This window comes from Raphanus sativus, chromosome 1 (genome assembly GCF_000801105.2).
Source record: "Raphanus sativus cultivar WK10039 chromosome 1, ASM80110v3, whole genome shotgun sequence".
Classification (NCBI taxonomy): Eukaryota; Viridiplantae; Streptophyta; class Magnoliopsida; order Brassicales; family Brassicaceae; genus Raphanus; species Raphanus sativus.
Genome location: NC_079511.1, coordinates 11425483 through 11440867, shown reverse-complemented (window position 1 = coordinate 11440867; position 15385 = coordinate 11425483). Strand labels below are relative to the sequence as shown.

Sequence of the window (15385 nt, the reverse complement as noted above, 5' to 3'; positions counted from 1 at the left end):
ATATTTGTGTTACGTAAAAGTAATATATACATTTTTTATTTTAAAATAAAAAAATAATAATTGGAATAAATCTATATCAAAAGATTATATTCGTAATTTAATAGAATATATATAATATTTCATTACTTTTTTTGGGTAGAATGTTAAATAATTTATTTCATTACTTTCGACAGAAATAAAAGTCTTTGCATGCGTTGTCTCCTTCTCGTCTCCAATAATTCAAATTTTCTATGTATCAGATTTGTATATCAGATACATAAGTAAATATATTTATATATATTTTTAACGATTTATCTTAATCTTATATACATCTAGTAGGAATAAGAAGAAGAAAAACGTGTTAGAAACATGTACGTAGAATTAGGCCTGGGCGTTCGGGTACCCATTCGGGTTCGGTTCGGGTTTTTCGGATTTCGGTTCTATTTTGTAACACCTTCTAGGTCCCATTCTAGTAAATCTACAAGTTCGGTTCGGGTTCGGATATAACACATCGGTTTCGGTTCGGTTCGGTTAATACCCGAAGTAACCATATATCATTCGGATTCGGGTTATATCAGATCGGTTCGGATATACCCTAAGTAAAATCTAAAATTCAATAGAAAAACATAAAAATATATACTTATTTATATATAATGGAGTATTTAAGATATTTTTTAAAAAAATTAGATACTTATTGTTAGATATCATGTTGAAATAAACATGAAATTGAATATTTGAAGTACATATTTATGTTTTAAATATTTATATTATATATTAATTCGGACATTCGAATCGGTTTGTTCGGATATTTTTCGGGTTTTTCGGGTTTTCGGGTTTTTCGGATTATCCATTCGGGTTCGGTTAATAACACTTCGGGTTCGGATATGTTTTGTAACACCCTACAAGATCCATTCGGATATTTTTTAGAATTCGGATTCGGTTCGGATCGGGTTTTTCGGTTCGGGTTCGGTTCGGATTTCGGGTTACGGGTTTTATGCCCAGCCCTACGTAGAATTATAGATACTTTAGTCGTCGTTTACTTTACATGCATCTTCACTATGCATCTTCGATATTTTAGCACAGAGATCGGAGTTCAAATAATCATTCGGTTCGGATTTTTGGAATTTTAAATAAAGATTTCAGTTTCATTCGGATATTTAAAATTTTCGGTTCGAATTTGAATTCAAATAATCCGTTTAAATAATTTTTAAAAATTTAAAATTTTCAAAATCTAAAAACAAAAATAATATTAACATATAAATTTGAATAATAATATCAAAATCTCTATTCATTATAAAAACTAGTTTAGCTTTTCAATATTTGGATGAAGAATCAATAAACATTTCAAGTACTTTTAGTGTTTTTGAATATTATTTAGTTATTTAGATATTTATTTCTGAATAAGTTTTATATATTTTAGAGTATTTTGGACAAATTCAGAATATCTTATATATTTTGGATATTAAATCTGATAATAATAAATATATTTAAATATATAATCTAATCAGATATGTTCAGACATAGATTCTTTCGATAATAAAATTTTAAAACCGTTTGGATATTCGGATATTTAACCAGTTTCAGTTCAAATACGGTATTATTTTTTCAGACCGAATTCGGTTTCATTCTTGGGTTCAGATCTTTTATCAAGTCCTATTTTAGTCTACAACAACAACATCATGAGCGTCAGTTCCGGGTAATCAAAACGAAAATTGAGATTGGAGAAACATTGTCTATAAACTGTTAGATGGTCAAAATTGTTCGAAGCTGATTTTATTGGAATAGTGTAATCGGTCAAACTTATTGACCAACTAACTCTGTTGTAACTTGTAATTATCAACATATATAAGTACACCTAATAGTTTCATGAAACAGTGTTTTTTGGGGATCAGATCACTCAAAGACACCACCTCGAGTAAAAACCAATAATCACGGAACCTTGGACTGTCTATCATTTAGCTATACTTTTGAATTAATCGGACGAACACATGATTGTTTTAAGGAAAAAGGTTAACTGAAAAGCGTTACTGTAATCAGATATATTCAAAGAAAATATTTAACCCACAAAATTAGTTTTACTTAAGTAAACAATCGTATTGTTTATGCGTTTTTAGATAGTTTATGTAAAGGTTGGACTACTTTATTGTATAAAAAATTGCAATTATCCGGAACATTGTGTAATAAACCTTTTTCCACAAGAGTTGTTTTATAGATTTGTGATGTACAAAAAGAAAGAATGAGGGTTCATTCTTCTAATTAAACTTTATGAATCCTTATCCTAAAGTTGTCCTTATCATAAAAGCATCTTGTTCCTTTTCCTTAATATTCGATCCTCGTACTTAATATTCACATGCAGGTAAAGGGAATTCAGAACCAATTTTAAAGCTTTTAGTGTGGTGGTTTAGAGGATAACAAAACTGAATGATGAGCAATCCCGTGTAGTAGAAGCAGCACACGTTGAAAGAAACAAGACGCAATCCCATCAATGTGTTCATTCTCGACTTTCCGTGATCAGAGTTCACATGCGTAAAGACACTGAACTGTCTCTTTTGCGCCACTAATGTCGACATCATTTTCTGAAGATTTTTAAAAGTTCTTTTTCTTCCAAAAGATGAGAACTAAAACATAACAGTTTTCACCAATTCACTTGGAAACAAACTCAAGAAACGAAATAAAACTGCTGCACAACGTGCGTATCAAACAAAGTTTTTCATCTACCGTTTAACTAAAGTTTTGACCAACAAAATGGGTAATAAGTGTCATCTTTTTACTTCCCACCTTTCCCATAGCTGTCTCTGAGTGTGACAGTCCTGTTAAACACAAGCTTCCCTGGCTCTGAGTCTTTGTCCACCGCAAAATAACCTAAAGTGTCATACAAGTAATGGTTGAAACTTGCATCAGTGTTGGTTTTAGACAGAAAAATAAATGCAAGCATTTTTACGATCTTGAAACAGAAGAAGTACCTAGCCTCTCGAACTGGAATCTGTCCCCGACCGCAGCATCTTTAAGGATTGATACAGCATAGGCATCAGAAACCACCACTTTGGAGTTTGGGTTAATGTCAGTAAGCCAATCATCATTGAGTTCAGCCGGGTTCTGTTATGATTAAATAACATTTAAGTTCAGAGAAAAAGTTTTTGTTACTACCGAAAAAATGCTAGAGAATGATACATACCTCGGAGTTGAAGAGTTTCTCAAATAACCGGACTTCAACCTTTATGGGTTCCTTTCCTGGGGAAGATTCTGCAACCCAGTGTAGAACACCCTGCAGAAAGAAAAAGGTCTGATTAATAAATAAGAGACGGCTGGAATTGCGGAATTATAATGATGGTTAAGGAAACGAACCTTTGGCTTTGTCTTTTTCTCAGGGTCATACTCTGCATGAATCTCACGAATGGTTTCATTGTCATCAGCAAAGACAACGTTGGTGCACTTGATTGGGAAACCATATCTGCAAAACGGAATGAAGCACATATAGTCACAGATGAATTTTGATTCATCGCCAAAGTAGTAATGATGAATACGCAAGTGTCTCTTTCTATATACCTTAGCAAGACTGATTTACCAGGGGCGAGCCCATAGTAATCTTTTGAATCCTTCATACGGAAGTCAGATTGATCAATGTATACAACTCTAGAGAAGGGAACCTAGATCAACAAACAACAAAAGAAAGATCAGGAAAACAGAAAAATGTTCCACTACGTGAAGATTACTCTATTATATGTGAAACACAGTTCACCTTGTAGAATGCAGAGGGGTCATCGTTCTGAGCATCAGGCCACCTTTTGGCGTCAAGCTCAATAACCTTGTCTGATTCCAAATTAGTGATGACCACTTTAAGGGGATTAAGCACCACCATAGTGCGGGGAGCCGTTTTATTCAACTCTTCTCTGATATGATGCTCAAGACGACTCACATGTATCATGCTACCATCACTTCGATACAAAACAACAGGCAGTAGATTCAATAAATAAGATTAAGATAGGCCGAATCTTGTGATATAGATAAATAGCAAACCTTCTGGTAATTCCCATTCCTCGTACAAAAGCATTGATCGCAGTAGGAGTTACACCCCTTCGTCTCAGACCAGCAAGTGTCAAAAGACGTGGATCATCCCACCCATCAACATGATTGTTTGTCACAATGTAGTTCAACTGCAATAAAAGAAGAAGAAAAAAAGATACAACCAGTGTGTGATTCTCCGGATAAATTGTTAAAAGTTGTTCACTACCAAGTTGAGTATTTTACCAACCTTACGCTTGGACATTACAGTATTTGTGATATTCAACCGTGAATATTCCCACACATACGGCATGTAGAGATCCAGGGAATGTAATAACCAGTAATATGAAGCCCGTCGAGTCTCGAATTCAAGAGTACAGAGCTACATTTTATGGAGATTAAGAAAAAAATTAGAACAACAAAGATACAGAAAAGGATTCTATAGTATTGGATGCAAATAACGGGTCACAAATTTTGCATTTATTGCTGCAAAAAGCCAAAAGACATAGAAAGGGACAAACCGAATGTGTTATATTCTCGAGAGAGTCAACAGTGCAGTGCGCAAAATCGTAGCTCGGGTAGATGCACCATTTGTCACCAGCATGAGGATGAGGTGTGAACTGCAAAGCATACAAACAAATAAGATATCCAAAGAATGGGGAGAACACATTCTGCTGCAGACAGAGATAATGTTTGTTTCACTTGCCTTAATACGATAGGCAATAAGGTCATACATATTGCAATTATCATTCTGCATATCCTGCTTCATTCGCAGAGTTGCTTTCCCTTCCTCAATCTTTCCTCGCCTCATATCGTCAAAAAGTCTAAGAGATTCTTCAATAGGCCTGTCTCTCCAGGGGCTATTCATTTTCTTCTCTCTGTACTCTTTTATCTCGTCAGCATTCTGAAAGTTAAAAAATAAATAATGTACAGAGAATGAGTTCTGTGAGCAGTAAGTTGATGTGCAGCTTAAAACTAACACATTAAAGTTGACTCAAAAAGGTAACAGGAATCCATAAATTTGAAGGCAACGATTGATTCAACCTGATGATCAACATAAGCATGACCTCTCCGAATCAATTCGACTGCCAAATCATACAATTCTTGGAAATAATCACTGGTGTACGTAATCTAGAAGAAAACGATGGAAAGTATTAGATAGATATAAGAACACATAAATTATAATAAAGGCTATTGGTACTTAAGAGTAAGAATACCTTGAAGGGTTCCCAACCCATCCAGCTAACAATTTCTTCAATGTGATTAATGTACTCTTTCTTTTCTGCTTCGGGATTAGTGTCATCATATCTGGAAAATATCAGATGTTTAAAAGAATCCTAAACTATGTCGTTGTACGAGAAACAATGATTGCTATATAGACGTAAAAGCAAATAAGTATTCTTACCTTAGATAACAGCAGCCCCCTCGCTCCTTTGCAAGACCAAAATCGACAAACATAGCCTGAAAGAACCAAACATTAAAATGACAAAAAGGTAGGTTACAACCACATTTTCTGTAAATCTAACCTTTGCATGTCTTTTTTTTTTAAACACTTACCTTTGCATGTCCAATATGTAGATAACCATTTGGTTCAGGTGGGAACCGGGTATAGACCTTCCCTCCAGTCACCTTGAGATGTTTATCAAGCACTTCCTTCTTATTGTTACATTTGAGCACAGAGCCGTCGCTATAAAAGACTTCTGTGTGAACCTGAGAATATATATTAATTAATGGTATATCAACACTGCTGACCACCGAATCCCTATGAGCATATGTTTCATGGCATTGCCATGAATTCACCCAAGAAGAAACGAAAATATCACATCAAACATATTGGCATCATCCATTTGCTTCAAATTTTTCCACTTTTCCAGTTTAACAAAAGCTATGATGTGGTTTTCAACATCGTCTAAGTTGTTTTCCCAGAACACCACAATAAACACGCGCAAACAATACAGGTAAAATCTATTCTACTCTTGTTATCAACAAATCTGCACCTAGAAGTATATAATAGAGTGGGAAAGGATTCAAAACTGTAGATCGTAGAGTTTAAAATCTAATATAACAAAATTGTCGTTAAAAAAGCAGCGTGGTACCATCAAATTTTGCTCTGGCTGAGGGAATATGGAATATGGATTAAGCTCCTCTTCTGATGGCTCTGGGGTGGCTTCCACGGCAGCTTTCTTTTCCTACAGATATGCCACAGACATGAAGAATTAATGAGCACAAAAGAAAACAAATTATAAAAAAAAATCATATTACCTCAGCTTTGGCAGCAGGTTTCTCTTTCTTTTCCTTCTTTTTTGTAGGTTTTTCATTATCCGCAGCAGTTTTCTCACCAAGCAGTTCATACATTTTTCTGTCTATGACGTCCTATTACAGAAATAAGAAAACTAAGATTTCGTTTGTGGCTAGCAAAGAAGGCAGAGTGCTATGGTTAACTCACCTTGACAATCTTAGGATCTGCCCATGGCAAACTTTTCCGGACATGTCCAAGCAACTGACCCACTACACAACAAAAATACATCACGTTCAACCAAGAAACACAATAAGTTGGTTACGTTAAAAAAAAAAATAGAGAAATGTACAGAAGGATATGCCTAACAGGTAAAGCACACAGACTAACCATTAGTTCGGTAGCGCTGCTCCAATATTGCACTCTTATGCTCTTCAAAAACTTCTTCAGCTGCTTTCTCGATATCTTCTGCAGAAACTTCAACCCCTGTTCCAAAAAGATAATGAAGATCTCTCTCCAAATAAGCACGACAATATATAACCTCTTACAACAAAGAAAACAGAAACCCTATACATGCTGCTAGCATTAAGAAATAAATATAATCCCGGCTAATAAAACACAAACGCTCTTACCAACACCACACGCCTCCTCAAACTCATTTAGCTTGAAGTCCTCTGGAGAGTTCTTGTCAAAAAACGAAACTGCAGCATCCAATTGCGCTGGAGTTTTAATCTGCAGATATTCATCACACACACAGAGAGAGAGAGAGAGAGTCAAAAGGGAAAGTTAACACTCCACAGCTGCAGAGACAATCAATAAAAGGTGTGTGACAGTGACATGCTAACCTTGGAGGAAACAATGTAGTCGAACAATGTAGGACGGTGCAGACGAAGATTTGAATGGTGCTTAGTAGCGACCTGATTTCACATATATAAACCCTCCGATGAGCTTTCTTTCCAGGATTTGACAACAAATTTCAAAACGGTTAAATCAGAATACAAAATCTCACCGTGTACAATAGATTCCCAGTAGTTCGATCGCATCCATCAGTTACACCAGCCTGTACACAAGCCATGTGATCAAATTACATCAGATACAAATCATCAATCAAACTAAGAATTTCGAATTTGAGTTTCATAAAAATTGGATTAGGTCAACAGAGGAGAAAGGTAAAACGATACTCAATCCAATTCCATCAGAATACAATACGATGGCGAATACAACGATAGCGAGGAGAGAGAAAAGAGGAGGCGGAGGAGACTAGGAACGATACCTCGTGAATAACGGCGGTGAGATTAGCGGTGACCTTGGGGTTGTTGATGGTAGTGGTGGCTGTTTTCTCGTCCAGGCCGATGCTGAGGAAGAGCTTCACAGAGTTCTCGTCTTTGGGAGCCATGGCGCCGAAACTTACTGAAAGGGGACGACGACTTGAGCTCTAGGGTTTAATGGAGTGGACGAGGAGGCGTTGCTTTCTTCTTCTTCGGTTTTATCAAATCTCTAAACCGAAGTTATTGACTCTTTGGTTTGCTTTTAGCCGAAGATGACTTACCGTCCATATATAAAAAAAAGGGAATTCGGCAAAAAAAAACACTGAACATGACAAGAATGGCCAAAAGAAAAAAAAGGTCAAAAATATTTTTTCTAATAAAAATTATAAATTTATGTATATTTTATCTAAATGATCAATAGAAAATGTCTGTGCTTTCAAAACGCATGTCAAAATCTAGTATCTATTAAATTTGTTGAGAATTTATTCTATAGGTTACTCATATAGAGATAGCTAACTCTTTTATATATCTTTTAAAAATTATATTTATATTTTTTTGATAAAATTATATTTCTACTTTATTAGATGAAATTGTGTATTTTTCTGGAACACTATTGGATCGAATTGTCGTTTATATTTATGTTTCTTTTCAAAATATATATTATATAAATTTTGAATATGTGATTAATATAATTTGATTGCTTATGTAAATTAAAAATATGTTAAATAAATTTAAATATAAATGAGTTAAAATTCATTAAATAAATAAAAAACTAGTGGTTGTGATTTTTGGTCAAAATAGATCCTTTTATATCGCAATTTGAAAAATACATAGCTTAAGTTAGACGTGTTTTGATTTGTAATTCATCTATAAATGTACTTCCATGTCTTTTCAATTTTTAAAACAAAATTATTTTATTTTCGAAGATGAAAGTTGCTTTCAAACCTTGGTTTATTGGTTTCGTTATCCTCACAATTCTCTTGATGGGTTTGTGTTTACATTCATAACTTTATTAGTATATCATATAATCATTCTAAAATTATTTGATGTTGTTTATTTTATATACCTACATAGATTATATGTTCAATTCTATAATATTAAGTTTAATGGTTTTCCAAGAATAATTTATGATTATAAAATATTTAAAATTTCATTTTTATTTAGATATGCAGAAAACTCTCTAAGCATTTATTTTACAAAAAACGATTTTTTAGTTTTAAATTTAAAGACTTATGTCTATTATAATACAGGAGAGATGATAATTGCTCAGAAAGGAAAAGGTGTTAACAAATGTACTGAAACATTACAAAACCAAAGTGGAACATGTGATGTCAAAAAATGTACAGCCGAATGTGTCAAAAAGTATAAAACAGCGGCAGGTTTTTGCTCAAAAGGCGAAGACAACCACAAAGGAAAAATTATATGCACATGTCATTATCAATGTCCTCGCTAATTTTTTATTTATATTGACACTCAAATAATATTTATAATAATATTTCTTTTGTAACAGATTTATAATAATATTATAATATTACCTTTGTAAAAGAAAAAAAAAATTTTAAAGAAATTGTTGCTGATGTTTTGGCATAATAAGGTGTAATATATATTACTAAATAAAAAAATTGTTGCTAATGTTATTGGCATATAATGTCCCTGTTTTTTCTTTTCTTTTTCTTAACACAAATGTCCCTGTTTATATTCGGGTAAATCTTCATACCCACTTTGATAGACAGGATTGTAAGGCTACAATATTCATTTTAAAGATGAAAAGGAATGGTTTTTGATGTGATTGGAGTTATTGATCATGGTTCTCTTGTTGTCCTGTTCTGGTTTATAAATTGATGCTTGAAAGTTTCTCATTTTTCGAGGTTCCTACTTAGCGGTTAGTCTTCATAAATGGTTCAGAATCACAAGTTTGTTATAGCAGTGGATATATCGATTTGTTTTATTTGGATCTAACAAAATTTTAACTAAAATCAATCAAAATTAATTTGGTTTGGTGTGTGTTCGATCTAGTTTGATCTTGTTTGGTTTGGTTAGAATTTAATTTATGTTCGGTTCTATTTAGTTTTGTTTTTGATTGTTGAGTGCAATCTAGTTGGTTTTATTTTGTTATATTTTAGTTATGAAAATATAATGAATAAAACATAAAGCAAATCACAATTTGATAATGAGTAAATAAATCATTATTTGACACTAGATTTATAATTTTCATATCTAAACGTAAAACCAAAATTACAAAAATGAAGATATAATATATAACTTTATATTATTATCTTCAAACCTAGTATAAATATTATAGGTAATTTTTTGATATTGATGATAATGTATAAAATTCATATTATTTTTTAGTTGTGTTTCTTATTTTAATTTATAAATGAAATTTATAAAATTATATCTAGTTATATAAATTAAATTGATAAATTCTTATATAAATTTTAATATTATTAGTATGTTTAATTAATTTAATCAAATAAATACTTCACATTTTCAGTTTGGTTTAGTTTCTTTTTTTTTCCAGTTTGGTTTAGTGTAAATCAATTCAAACCAAATCATTTGGATTGATAAAACTTTTCACCAAATAATTAGAACACTAGGTCAAGACATGCGCTTTGCGCATGATAAACGTGATCTATATGAATTATTTTATGTAATATTAGTTATTCACATCGATCCATTTACATATTATAAAACTATAAAATAAAATAAGAAATAGTTTTAGTGTTTACACTTTACAATCGAAATAGAAAACAGAAAGTGAATATGATGGTTGAGATGAGAATCATGGTTTACTTCCTGAAATGTATAACTACACAACATATTTGATCATGTGTATAAACTCAATGATCACAGGCTTTACAACTATTTTGATCAGGTTAGTTGGTGAAAGTTACAAAAAAAATTCATGCGATCGTTAGTGTAATTTTATACCACAGCAAACCGTGAGTGACTCATGTTTTGTTGCACAGAAACCATTGATGATAGTTGTATATGGGAATTGCAACACCCATCTACCAAGATATTACATAAAGTCCAATACTATTAGGTGAAACAACCGATTAAGATCTTATCTCCAGTAGAGTTAGAGTTTTGTCATGGTTGATATGCATGTGTTTTGAGATCTTATAATTCTACATATATTTTATACGAAATTTTATAAATGCTTTACGAAGTTTCTATTTGACTCAAACAGTTGTTAGTGTTTCATGTCTATGCTACCACTAACAATAACGACTAAACAGAGAGATGAAATTTAATTGATCATGCATATATGCTTTTTGATCATAAGTCGCTTGGTGAATCATTTTAGTTAAGCTGTATTTTTCGTTACTGTAGCTTTTATCACTTATTTTGATCAAACTGTTGTAAGTAGAATTAAAATACTTTGTAGAACGTCAAAAGAATTGGGTTAATGTGCTTATGTATTTTGATAGGTGACTTTTTGTGTGAACACGATAGGTGAGTTGTTTTCATTCTTTTATGTGTTAATTTAGTTGCAGGGAAAGAACAAGTTAATCTCATCTATACTATTAAAAGATAAATATTACTTTTTCTTCTTTAATAAAAATGTCAAATTTCCAAAAAAGTTTACAAATAAAATCTAATTCTCATTAATGGCAATTCTATCTTTGATTTTTGAGCTTAAAAATTAAAACGATACATACCTATTAATTTAATTCATTGCATCTATGATTCATTAAGAAAACACATTCCAATGATTAAAAATTGAATTTTATTAATAGGTATGCACTTTGTATGCTACTTAAAAAAATCTGCATTAAAATTACAGTAGCACTGATCATTACAAAACTTATAAATTAAAATACATAACATAAATACAATGCTTTAAATTTATATGAAAAAATATTATAGTTTTTTTTGGGTCTTTTCCAAATCAACCATTGTCGGCTCACGAGTTAATGATGACTTTTTGGATTTTATAGAATTTTAATATATATATATACATAGTGCATACCTATTAATAAAATTCAATTATACCTATATATGTATATATATATATGTATATGTATATATATATATATATATATATGTTTTCGTTAAATCTAAATTTTGTGAAAATATATTAACATGTAGAAGTTATAATAAAATTCTACAAGAAGAAAATAACTCAGTCCTGACTATGTATGGACACCGGGTTTATTGATTCTACCGCAGGTCCGAATCGGATATAAAATTTTTGGTTTATATCTGAATTCGTCTATAAATTACATATATACATACCCCAATAAAAGAGTTAAGTAATTTGTAAAAATAGTATGCTTTATTCGCGTCATTTAAATGTAGATGCATTATAAGTCTCGGTTCAGATATTTTGGTTTTTGGTGTTTGGTTCTAGAAATTGTTCATGTATTTACAAATTTTGGTTTGGTTTCGGTTGAGTTATTTGTGTTTTTGGTTCGGTTCATTAACAAAGTTGGAAACCGGCTAATATGCAAAAAATTGAGGTCCAATTCAGTTACAGTTTGATTCTGGTTTTTGGTTAATTACGGATTTATAGATAAAACTATAGAACAATTTGGAGTTTGAATTTAAGGGTATTTCGGGTTGTTTAGATAAAGATATCGAATAATTCAGATAAATTTTTGATATGTTTTTTGTTTTATTTTTATTTTTAATTTTTTGATATGTTGGATAAAAAATATTTGGGTAATTTGATTTATAGATAATATTTTTAGGATGTTTAGTTTTTAGAAATTAAATTAAATTTATATTTTTAATTATATTATTTGTATTTTTAAATTTAGGTACCATTTAGTTTTCGGTTTATTTTTTGGTTCTCGAAATATATGATTTATGGGTTATTTATAAGATTCCATTAAATTTTGGTTTCATTTTTTAGTTTTGTATGGTTTTATTAGTAGTTCCGGATAAATGTGCTCAAACCTATATATGGTTTCAAAAGAATTTATTTGATTTTGAAAACAATCTACGCTTTTCAAGCGCATATCAAAATCTAGTAGGAATATTAAAGATGGATTACATAGTAATGGTAATTTGTGTAATTATATTAGTAAAAGAAATACAATTTATTAGGTAGGTTAAAAATCATTGTGGAATTGACACCTCACCAAAATGACATAATTATAAATATATTACAATTTAAAGGTTATTTTTTTAAATTGCTTTCCTTTTAATAATAAAAATATATACTTTGATTTGATTTGGTCTAATTCATCTTAATTTTTTTTACTAAAATTGAAAACCGGTTGAAGCCTACGAATTTAGGTTAGTTATGCTTCAATTGCTACTATGCAATGGATCAATTTGTAGTTTGTGTTACCTGAACAAGAGGCAAAAGAGAATTCAAAGTATTTCTCTCTTTCCAAGTCCCACTTTTATTTGATTTAAAATACAAAATACTGAAACATTTTAATACAAATATGTATAGGCAAAAAAATGGAATAACATTTTCCTTTTGCAAATTATGTGTTACAGTAAAAAGTAGCGGTAGATAAGTAATAACAATTCATCACTAGTACATTTAAGTTGAAGTGGATCATGGTAGTTTCTCTCAAAAGCCCACAACTCTTAACAGATCGATATTTACGTTATATATTTTCTTCGTTCGTAGCTTCAGATTACTAAAAAGTTCGGCCATAAGTTTCATCAAAGTGATAGAGGGGCCAGACAAAGCCCACCTTGTAAGAGTCAGATCAAGCACGGCGGTTGCTTAACCAGACTTTGTCTGGTTAAACCAAACCAGGAAGATGTTAACCAGCAAGAACGAGTCAAAGCACTAAAAAAACTCCGGAATGCGGAAACGAAGCCGACGCGGGAAAAAAAGTTAAGCCCCACACTAAACCAATTGGTAATCTCAACTTGTCCTAGGAATCAAAAGACACTTTGCAGCCTTTTCAAGTTTTATCGATCTGCGTTTCATCCAAGCATAGAAGCCCAATGAAACTCCTTGCGACAGACTCAAAGAAAACTCTATTCTTCCATCACACATTAAGCTGTTCCTAGAACTGTAACTGCAGTTGGCATTAGTAGGATTGACATCTCACAAAACATTTTTGTTTCCTCTGTCGGTGCATCAAGGAGAGCATAATTGAAGATGCTAAGTGATTGATGAAGCATGTGATAAATCTGAGATCTAGAGAGACCGCTCAAAATACAAGTAATTAAGAACATTGAAAACATATATGAAATGAAACTTTATTATGTATTTAATCAACAGGAACCTACACGTTCTCCATAGCTTTTTGTACAGTTTATTCCCAGAAAAAACTCGAGAAGAACGAAGAATCACTGAGAGAAAACGAAAAGCAGCTTCCAGACTTGACCCAATTTCAAATATTTGACAACTCTTTGAGACGTCAACGGCAACTGAGTCACACAATCATCTCTACATATAAAAAAAGCAAAGATATTTAGAACTATAATCGAAACATAACAACGAAACCATGATGATGATGATGATGATTATGATACCTTGGTTTCTTCCACCTTGTAATCATCAAGCGTCACTTCAGTCAGATAAAACGCAGGATGCAAGCTCTGTAGCCACCAGAAAAAAACAAAGAAACCAAATTTAAATCAGATCAGATCAATCAAGAAACTGAATCAAAAGCTTTCATCAAAAAAAAAACTGCGACTTTACATCGAGTATCTTCTGAACGGTTCTGGGCCGCTTCTTGGGCCGACGCGGTGGTCGGCGGCCCACAAACGCCATGAAATCCTCCTCGATTTCCTTCTTCGATAGCTTCACGGAGAACTTGGGCCGTACCACCACCTCCTTCGCTCTTTCCTTCACCACCCTCGTCGGATCGTTTCTCGACGGCGGCGGCGGAGGCGACGGATTCCCTACCCTCTCCTCCTCGGTTGCTTCCTTGCACGCCGCCGCTCTTCGTTTCCTCAGATTCCACGGCTTCACCGGAGAAACCTCTTTCTCCTCGTGACCGGAGCCGCCATCGGTTCTCCGTTCTTCTTCTTCGTCGTCGTCTTTCTCCTCCCCGCCGAGAGCGTACATCGATCGCGTGATCTTATCCCTAACCGTCTTCAGATCCGACATGATCTTCACCCTGAACTCCTCGATCCCTTCACCCTCCTCGCCGCCGCCGTCATCCACCGATCTGAACGACGCAGCGTTCCTCGACCGGCGATGCTGGTTCACGTCGTTGCGATGATCAGACTCGCCGAATCGAAACGGAGAGGAGGAGGAGGCGACTTTCGTAGGCGGAGATCGGCGTCGGAGTCGGTGATCGCCGGTGGAACTCGTGGACTCGATCTTCGTGCACGTGAGATGCCGCTGGCTCCCCCACTTCAAGCTGCTCGGGAGCGTGAAGTTGTGGAGAGTCTTGGGCCGCTCCGGTCTCGCCGTCGTCCTCCTCGCCGTCGTCGTCATCTCGCCGCGAAATACCATTGATCGGTGGGTGGGTTGCACTCAGAAGTCAAAACCGATCTCTTTTCCCGCCAAGATTTGCTCTAACTCTTTCGGAGATCGCCGGGAAATTTTTTCGCCGGCTGTGCTGTTTTTTTTTTTTTTAATGGAATTGGTTTTTGTTATGAGAGACCAAAGCTTTGTTTATATATATGGGTGAAGAAGAAGAAGGACGCCAAGAATTCAGAGAGTTTTTTTTATTATTTTTGGTAAATTAGTGGTGGATAGGAGGGTATTTTCGGAAATGTAATAATAAATTCGCTAAGATGCGCGTGTGCTCTCGAGGTTTACATTTTCCCGGGTTCGGAACATTTCCATTTTTTTTTAAGTGAGTGATGGCTTATTTAGCCGTTGGATTTATTTGGTCTTTCATCGTGACCGTTAATATCAGTCGGAATCTTCTTCTGTTTATTTTCATCGCCTCCGTTTCCAGAATCGTATAATCGGGTGGGTAGTTCAATTTTAATTGGTCAATTTTTTCAGTTAATGGTTTCTAGG

The 15385-nt window shown here is 33.4% G+C and overlaps 2 protein-coding genes across 2 annotated transcripts; both read right to left on the bottom strand.

Annotated features, from left to right (window-relative positions):
• Positions 1–2560: 2560 nt before the first annotated feature.
• Positions 2561–7740, bottom strand: LOC108812062 (glutamine--tRNA ligase, cytoplasmic). Its single transcript, XM_018584212.2, has 22 exons — positions 7491–7740; positions 7227–7277; positions 7063–7134; positions 6850–6949; positions 6608–6703; positions 6428–6489; positions 6244–6354; positions 6078–6170; positions 5539–5691; positions 5387–5442; positions 5199–5289; positions 5026–5112; positions 4688–4885; positions 4503–4601; positions 4232–4363; positions 3997–4133; positions 3719–3914; positions 3526–3626; positions 3325–3430; positions 3155–3244; positions 2943–3075; positions 2561–2841 (listed from the first exon to the last, which is right to left on the bottom strand). Exons 1-22 carry the CDS (start codon positions 7611–7613, stop codon positions 2747–2749), a joined length of 2382 nt encoding a protein of 793 aa, XP_018439714.1. The 5' UTR covers positions 7614–7740; the 3' UTR covers positions 2561–2746.
• Positions 7741–13646: 5906 nt separating this feature from the next.
• On the bottom strand, positions 13647–15018 carry LOC108861879 (uncharacterized). The gene is made up of 3 exons (XM_018635890.2): positions 14108–15018; positions 13939–14004; positions 13647–13852 (listed from the first exon to the last, which is right to left on the bottom strand). The coding sequence occupies exons 1-3, from the start codon at positions 14867–14869 to the stop codon at positions 13847–13849; spliced, it is 834 nt and encodes a 277-aa protein (XP_018491392.1). The 5' UTR covers positions 14870–15018; the 3' UTR covers positions 13647–13846.
• Between the last annotated feature and the right edge of the window lie 367 nt (positions 15019–15385).

Bases quoted from the DNA above. Each gene is read 5' to 3' on its own strand.
- LOC108861879 (XM_018635890.2), bottom strand. From the start codon at position 14,869: ATGGTATTTCGCGGCGAGATGACGACGACGGCGAGGAGGACGACGGCG. The intron at 14,005-14,107 runs GTAAAGTCGCAG...TGGTGGCTACAG, and splicing joins CCGTTCAGAAGATACTCGAT to AGCTTGCATCCTGCGTTTTA.
- LOC108812062 (XM_018584212.2), bottom strand. From the start codon at position 7,613: ATGGCTCCCAAAGACGAGAACTCTGTGAAGCTCTTCCTCAGCATCGGC. The intron at 7,278-7,490 runs GTATCGTTCCTA...GCTTGTGTACAG, and splicing joins TCACCGCCGTTATTCACGAG to GCTGGTGTAACTGATGGATG. The intron at 6,355-6,427 runs GTGAGTTAACCA...TTTCTGTAATAG, and splicing joins CAGATCCTAAGATTGTCAAG to GACGTCATAGACAGAAAAAT.